This window comes from Pieris brassicae, chromosome 9 (genome assembly GCF_905147105.1).
Source record: "Pieris brassicae chromosome 9, ilPieBrab1.1, whole genome shotgun sequence".
NCBI classification, from domain to species: domain Eukaryota; kingdom Metazoa; phylum Arthropoda; class Insecta; order Lepidoptera; family Pieridae; genus Pieris; species Pieris brassicae.
The window spans coordinates 13,576,360-13,584,352 of NC_059673.1; the positions used below are offsets into that span (position 1 = coordinate 13,576,360).

General features: G+C 34.2%; 1 protein-coding gene across 1 annotated transcript; it reads left to right on the forward strand.

The window, feature by feature from the left end:
* Positions 1-20: 20 nt before the first annotated feature.
* Positions 21-4,035, forward strand: LOC123714430. Its single transcript, XM_045668671.1, has 7 exons — positions 21-43; positions 164-305; positions 861-1,200; positions 1,363-1,569; positions 2,220-2,373; positions 3,400-3,533; positions 3,946-4,035. The coding sequence occupies exons 2-7, from the start codon at positions 271-273 to the stop codon at positions 4,033-4,035; spliced, it is 960 nt and encodes a 319-aa protein (XP_045524627.1). The 5' UTR covers positions 21-43; positions 164-270.
* Positions 4,036-7,993: the final 3,958 nt, after the last annotated feature.

Here is a 7,993-nt window from a genome sequence, read left to right on the forward strand (position 1 = left end):
GAATATAATAATTCATTTGTTGATATTCGCTACAAGAAGTAAGGTACTCACCGAATTATGAATTTACAATGCAGCCCGGTGTACGAATCATTAAGAGTGTTAATTTTTAATTCATTATCACCAACTGCCAAGTTAATTATAGCTAAAATTATGTCCGGAATAGTCTTTGGGAAGGCACAGTTGGTCGACCTTCACATTATTGTTTATTCGAATGAAGTACATATTGCTGAAGGATTGAAAAATGAGGTTGCAGCATGTGCATTTCCCTGTATGAATTCAATCAAAGTTTCTTCAGATTTACCAAGGTATAATCAATAAAAATTATTTATAATAATAAAATTGCTGATAACCCATTTTGCCGAAATCTTGATTTATTACGTTTAAATCATAGTGGTTATCTCTCCCAGCTCAGCTGTCGCAACGCCACATCATAAAGATGACGCAACAGTCCTTTGGACTGCGCCGGAATTCTGTAATTCCCAATAGTGGTAGTGATTGAGATTAAGACTCCATTGTACTGTTTGTTCTACGCGAATTTTGCGATCGGTATCGTTTTGGCTTATACTTATAATTTCTATAGTGCCGACGTTGGTCGACTTAGAACATAGGCCATAGTGTATACAGAGGGCCATGTGGCGAGTAGCTAGTACAATTAGTACCATGCCATAGATACAATTATATACTGATCACATTCACTTTCAATCCCGCATTGTGGATATTAGGTAGATTTTAATAGTATAATGACAGGTGAAATTGGTTTTTAGAACAATCATATATTCCTTAAATTAATCAATTATTTGTAATTAATCCTATTACAGTTTGAGTCTTACGGTATGAGGGAGGGCTTGCTATTGTTTCAGCGTTGCAGACGGTGACGTATTTTGTTTCATAACAAACTTCCCGAATCCAAATTCGTTTGATTTCAATAATGAGCCATCAGAGGAAGTTTTTGATACGTTGTATCTTATAACCAAATTAGCTAATAATTTTATATGGCCTGAAGACACGGAAGATGAAGGAAAACAAAGAAATAGCAAAGAAAAACAAAATAAAATAAAAAGGAAACCAATTTTTGTTACTGATGGTCTTATTGCTGTTGACATTTTAAATTCGTTGTCAAAGAATATGCCGCCAGATGTGTTTTATTGCTCAACCCCAATAACCGCAATCGGAAAGTCGATTCTAGCTGAGTATTTAAATGTAACACAGATTTTTATTCGATAGATACCCAAATATAATTTTAATATTCTTAATTTTCGCTAATCAAATGTAAATTTTTGTTTATTAAAAAAAAAGTTATGTCAAGTCAAAATTCGTGTACACGTTTATAATTTACGAAACCTAGGTTTAGTATACTTTAAGGTCCATTGCAACGTGATTAACAATGTACTAGTATGGGCAGCCAACGACGAAACATTTCACATCGAAGTAAAAAAACCTTTAGTTATTCACGAGGAAAGTGACTCGCAATGTGACTCTGGATTACTCGCTAAAGACTTCTTGGAATCACTGAATCTTGATCCTACTCAATTCAACGCTACTTGGATGAAAAAGGATTTTATTGAGAAGGTATTAACGGTTTTTAGCGTTGTAAGAAAATCTTGCGAGATATATTACTTGCTGAAACTAGGTTATGCATGTGAATTTAAAAATCGCTTGGCATACAATGTAACAAAACTGTTTCTTTTCTCCTTTACTCGGTCTGGATAAATTATAGATTATATAATTTCTAACGTTCGATTTTCGCACTTATATTAAAGTCACTATTTATATAGTCACTATATATATATTTCTCTCTGCTCTGCTCTGCTCACAAGCAGTGTTGGCCTAGTGGCGTCAGTGTGAAAACCTACGACCCTGAGGTAGGTAGATTCGATCCCCGGCTACACAAATGGACTTTGTGCGCATGTTACATTCGCTTGAACGGTGAGGGAAAACTGCGTGAGGAAACCAGATTGCCTTAGACTCAAAAAGTAGGGCGTGAGTTATACAAAGGAGGCTGAGCCATTAGATTTACAAATTCGAAACAGAAAAACAGAAAGCATGCTTTAGTGTAGTGTTAGCATTCGTTAAGCGTGCGACTAGCCTGGGCTTGTGCGTTTAAACCCTTGAATGGAGTTTATTTTCTATATGAGCAATTGAATACTTATACGATGCCTATCCTACTGATTATTAATCAAACTTACAAACGTATTCAAATGAATTTATAATTCCTATAGACAGCAATGTCTGCTTCTAAAAACCCATACGGTTCTATCTATAAAGCGGCAGAGTTTGCACGAACTTTGAAGAACATTTGGAAAGCCCGTGACAGTTCTGAAATACACTGTAATATGGGTGTCATAAGTGATGGATCTTTGGGCACCGCTAAAGGTATATAAATTGTGACGTATATAGCTTTTGTAATTAAATCGACAATAGAAATTCATGATCATTAAACAGTTATTTAATAATAGAAGAGGCTTCGTGAAGGACATATAGCAGAAAGTTTACAAAATTTGTTTAACAATAAGTCTAAATTTACATACCATACCTTTAGATAACCATTGGTTATGATTGGACATGTCAAGGATTTGTAACGTCGTCCTTAGATAATATAAAATAAAATCCTCCGCCTGCGTAGGTCTTTTTTATGTTACAGGACGCAGTCGGGCAGAAGGCCCTCCTCATGTTAAGTGATCCCGCCGCCCATGGACACTCAATGGCAGAGGGCTCGCGAGTGCGTTGCCGACCTTTTAAAAATTGGTACGGTATTCTTGAAGGATCGTAAGTCGGATTGGTTTGGAAATACTTCAGTAGACAGCTGGTTCCACATAGTGGTGGTGCGCGGCTAATACTTCATTAAAAAACGGTTAGTTGTGGAACGACGGACATCGAGGTGATACGGGTGGAATTTCGTTTTCGTTTCGTTTGGAATTTTGCCTCGACGTCCGATCATCAAACTTCTGATTTGTCTATACAAACGCGATGAACTCCAAAACTATTGTACGGTTTTCCGCAATAGATAGTGTGAAGAAGAGACAGGTGTGAAATTCATGTAGTTGAAAGTAAATTGGCTGGGATATAGCAATTATTGTTTGAGAAGTGGCATCTTGCGAAAAGGAATTCCACGCGAAGCTGAGAGATGTTAGTTATGGAATAAATGCAAATATCTATATATTAAATAAGTTTTTTTTGTCACATCACTGGAAGGTATGAAAATATATTGAGAGACCTTGGTTTAATCCTAGGATTTGTATGCAAAATCTGTGGAAACCAAAACTGAATAAAAGATATTAATAAAATTTATATTTTGTGTGTCCCGCAATGGTTTATTAAACATAGGTTAAAAACTTCCCGAAAATCTCTAAAAAAGTGCCATTGACGGTTTTCATATATCTGCAAAATAATTTATCGTAGGTCTTCCTTACGTTCTGCCTCTTATACTGAAAGATGATACGTGGAATGTGAACACCAGTTTCTACGAAGAAAGTGCGCACTTGAAGCAAGAGCTGAAACGGATAAATGTCGCTGTGAAAAATCACCATAAGAAAGTAATATTTTTCAGCTTCTAGCTTTTGTTATTTTAAGATTCTTAGAAAAGTTTCTCAAATCAAAAAGTGCTTATATTTAAATAAAAATCAATTAATATTAAAACAACTATTATACTTTGAAATTGCTTTAAGTCAATAAACACCCAACTATGATATAAATGCTGCGATTACTAAAAAAGGAAAAATATGTCGGCAGATAGTAATTAAATAGTTTTTTAAGACATACTTCATTAACCCGAGATTCGAGCAACTTCCCAATTATTCGCTAATTAAATTATTAATTAATATGGGGTCAAAGGAAAAATGTATTTTACAAGTAAATTGAAACTTTAAATATATATTTATTGCAAAATATAAAATTAAAACATTTAAAATTTTACTAACCGAAATACACTTTATAAAATTGTTGCAGTTGATAATTCATTGCAAACGGTTTCTAGAGGAAAATGTCATTAATCAAGCCTTTATACCGTCGGACGTTGATAGTGGATCAGTATATTGAAACCAAATAATAAAAGATTTTAAAACATGGAGCTTTTTATTTGTAAAATGTAATATTGGTTTGCGTTGAAATGGTGATGATTGTTTTCAATATTAACGAAATGTTATATGCAAAACAACTCTATCTAGATTAATATTTAAGACAAATAAAATAGATTGCCAAAATATTTATTTTCACATATGCGGGCCCTGGGGCCGACTAAGATGTAGACCCATATTCTAAATTATTATCTAATAAAACTCGTTTTCTCGATCTCAAGATCTGTCTAATAATTTTTACATTCATAAGTGCAATTATGAACGTCAGAGATTTCTTATAGCTGCTCTAAGCGGCGCTCCAGAGGAATCCAAGTCACATTACCAAGCAAGCTGTTCATCGGGCAAAAGGATCAACAAGGAATCCCCAAGGAAAAAGGAAACGTGGCAGTCCAAAACCAACCAGGTAACGAAGCATAATTACAGAAGAAGCTGGAGTGACGTGAAAAGAGCAGTCTATGTCCAATTAGGCTGGTGTTCTACCCTGGATGAGTGACCCCTTTGCCCTCATGCGGGGCATTTAGTTCGCTATAGTTCTACCGCTCGTACTTTTCTTTATTACGTGATCGTTGAAACGCGTATTTTATGTCATTGTACGTATAAAAGAAAGTCAAATTGGTAATTTTATTTAAATGAATTAAACATTAATATTGTTAATAATCCAATCCATTCAAAGAAGACATTGCTTGATTTGAGCAGTGTTGTGCTAGTGGCTAGACGCGCGCCTCTAAGCCCGTAAATCGGACAAAGTTTCTATGTACGCAACATTTATTCGTACGGCGAAGGAAATACTTTCGGGGAAAGCTCTAGACCCAAAAATTACGTTGTGTAACAGGCACAAGCGATTACCAACATTCCATATAAAAAAACATGATCCCGAAATATGTATAGAATTTGATGCTAATACCAAGTGTTGTACCTCCACTGTAATAAAAATTAGTAACTTCGCTAATGCGTCAAAACATATGCTATGAATTAAATTTTTTAAACTTGTGATTTCGTACCTGTACCTTATATTCAAGTCAAAATATTCATTAATTTACTTTAGGAGATCTTTATAGCTAATTTAGCGTACGGCTACGACACATTTTAGTATTACAAATAGGCAACATAAACCACAGCCTTGTCTACAACCCTTATATACTTAGTACACGGATAATCAGTTAAATCTATCGAACCATTAATTTAGTCCAAGTGTTGGCCTGATCAATTGACCAAGCGACGGCAACGTGGGAAGGATAAAACAAATAAAAGAGCATTTACCAACCGATTAATATTCGGCAGGCTTCGGTCTTCGCTCGGCCACATCGTTTGTATAACCTCTTCTATCAATTTGATTTCCAACCTCAGGGGTGTGTAATTTCCATTATGGGCTACGTTTGTTTGAACGCTAGTTGGAAGTTGAATTACAGTTCCAATGTGAGAGAAGAAATGGTTCTCTAATGGCCTTTGAGAAGTATTTTCTTACGTTAATACTGGGACGTTTATGCTTGTAATTATTTAGGAGTCATTTATTGTAATTGTCACTCGTTAAAGTTCACTTTAAGAAATTTGGAACCGCAAAGAACATGAAGAAATCCATTCCAAGACAGGCTAAATTTTTTAATAGATAAATGAGTCTTTTTCAGTAAATTAGTGTATTTAGGATATGATATCTGTTAAATAAACATAGAAAACTCAACGAGTAAAAATAATTACGATTGGTATTTTATGTAGACAATTGGATTTGCTGTAGCTTTATTATGAGATTGAAGTATTAAACGCATTTTTAATAAGAATATAGAAGAAACAAAAGAATGAAAACATAAGAATTCGCTGTCGTAAATTTCCCGACAGTAATACAATGTTTAAAATACTCTGTCGTTGTAAGGTTACAGATATGCAAACATTTTTGCAACGTAGACCAATTATATGTATTACTTATGTCAGAACTTGTGAGGTTGGACTATTCAAAGCAAGGAACGCGAATCAAACTCGTCTCATTAGCCGGTAAAGGAAAACTTGGATTAGTTCGCAAACTTGTAGTGGACGGGAGTTGTGCCTCATGCATCTATACTTGGTGACGTTTTATTACTGAATTTAATTAAAACTGACCAACTGGATTAGTTAGGTATAAAATTGATCTTATATTATATAAACTTGTAAACTACATATCATAATTTCTCTGGTATGATGATCATGGTATGGTCCTGTGAAAGAAAAATTATTTTGCGTTAGGCACAGAGGCGGCTTTTGTAGATTTGTTTTCGCAATTCTTTTAGAACTGTCAATTTACGTTACATTTATCGAAACGAAGCTTCTTTATCGGCGTTGGAAAAAAATTTACCATCACATATTTCAGTTACACGTCACATTTTCCGGTTACGCGTCACTTTTTCTGTTACGCGTCACATTTTCCGTTACGGGCCATCTTTTTGTCCCTACCACGGTTGATTAGAAAAGATTCAAAGCCATTAATAACAAAAATATATAAAAACGATAACAATAATAGTAATAATTCTATTACAATTCATGAAATTCTGTAATAATCTTGTTAGGTAAAATGAAATAATTGTATTATTTGTATTCATGTCTATGATAATAAAAGCCTTTTGTTAAACCTGATCTAATTTTACTTTATTTAACCAATTTCTGTAAAGTTGCATATAGTAGATAATTTTTCGAAAAATAAGGTCATAAAGAAGTTTTATTTCTTTCATGTGTACACACTTGTACACGCACACATTTTTTGGTTAGACCTATTTAAAAAAGTAACTATTTTAACATTTTTACAACATACCTCGTAAACATGTGTAAATTCTAGTTATATATGTATTAAATGACATTACAATTGACAAGATCTGTATTTATAATATCAGTGCGGATTCACCCTTCCCAAGAGGTTAGTATCACATAATATAGCTCCAGTCGCGTCTGCCTGCCGCTTTGTGTCGTTCCAGAGACATTTGTTATCCTTCCCTAACCTGCTTCTTGGATTTATTGACTTTTTTCTGCCTTAATTTCCAGATTCGGTCGAACGGACCGACGCCACCACCGGAACATTAATGTTGCCCTGGGGAAATATCCTTTGTGTTTTATAGTATTTTTAATTTATCATTAAGTTTACAGAACATTAGGTATGATTGGTATTTTATACCGATAATTGGGCGTATTTAATATCTTGTAAGTTGATTGCTCACAAGATTATTGTGTTGTATGGAGATAATTGAAATAGAATTCCATAACATTAATTTAAAATATTAAAAAAAATCAATGGCGCTACAACCTTTTTACATCTGGGCCTCAGAATCCTGCATCTGTTTCATGATCATTTGTTAATCTAATAGGCAAGTAGGCGATCAGCCTTCTGTGCCTGAGGCACGCCGTCGACTTTTTGGGTCTAAGGCCAGCTGGTTTCTTCACGATGTTTTCCTTCACCGTTAGAGTGAAAGTTAAATGCGCACATAGAAATTAAATTGGTGCACAACAGCCGGGGATCGAACCTATGACCTTAGGCATGAAAGTCGCCAACATTGCTCAATGCTGAATTTAAAATATTACCTTTTCAGTAAAATTCACTAACTTACTAAGTAGATGAGAAATCAGAATTTATATAATATAGCTAAATTTATAATCATGAGCCCTATGTAAAAATATCGACATAAACGGGCTATGTAGATTAAAACATCAAAATCCAATGTACATTGGCACTTATTAGAAAGGCAGTTTTTTCGTTCAATTTGTAAATAATCAAAAACTTGGTATCTAAATGTTTCTGTATCAAAACTATTAACAAAAAATAAAGAAAATATAAAAAAATAACAGATGCTCATATTTTACGCAAATCCAATTTACCGGATAATTCAAAATAAATGCAAATAGGCTGTTACAGAATGCTATAAGTGTGAATCTCGCAGAAGGTGTAATGGGGTTATAACGCCGTA

What these genes read in the sequence shown, in the direction of transcription:
- LOC123714430 (XM_045668671.1), top strand. Translation starts at nt 271, where the DNA reads ATGAATTCAATCAAAGTTTCTTCAGATTTACCAAG. An exon ending in GTTTCTTCAGATTTACCAAG is followed by an intron (nt 306 to 860) that starts GTATAATCAATA and finishes CTATTGTTTCAG; the next exon opens with CGTTGCAGACGGTGACGTAT. An exon ending in TTCTAGCTGAGTATTTAAAT is followed by an intron (nt 1,201 to 1,362) that starts GTAACACAGATT and finishes GTATACTTTAAG; the next exon opens with GTCCATTGCAACGTGATTAA.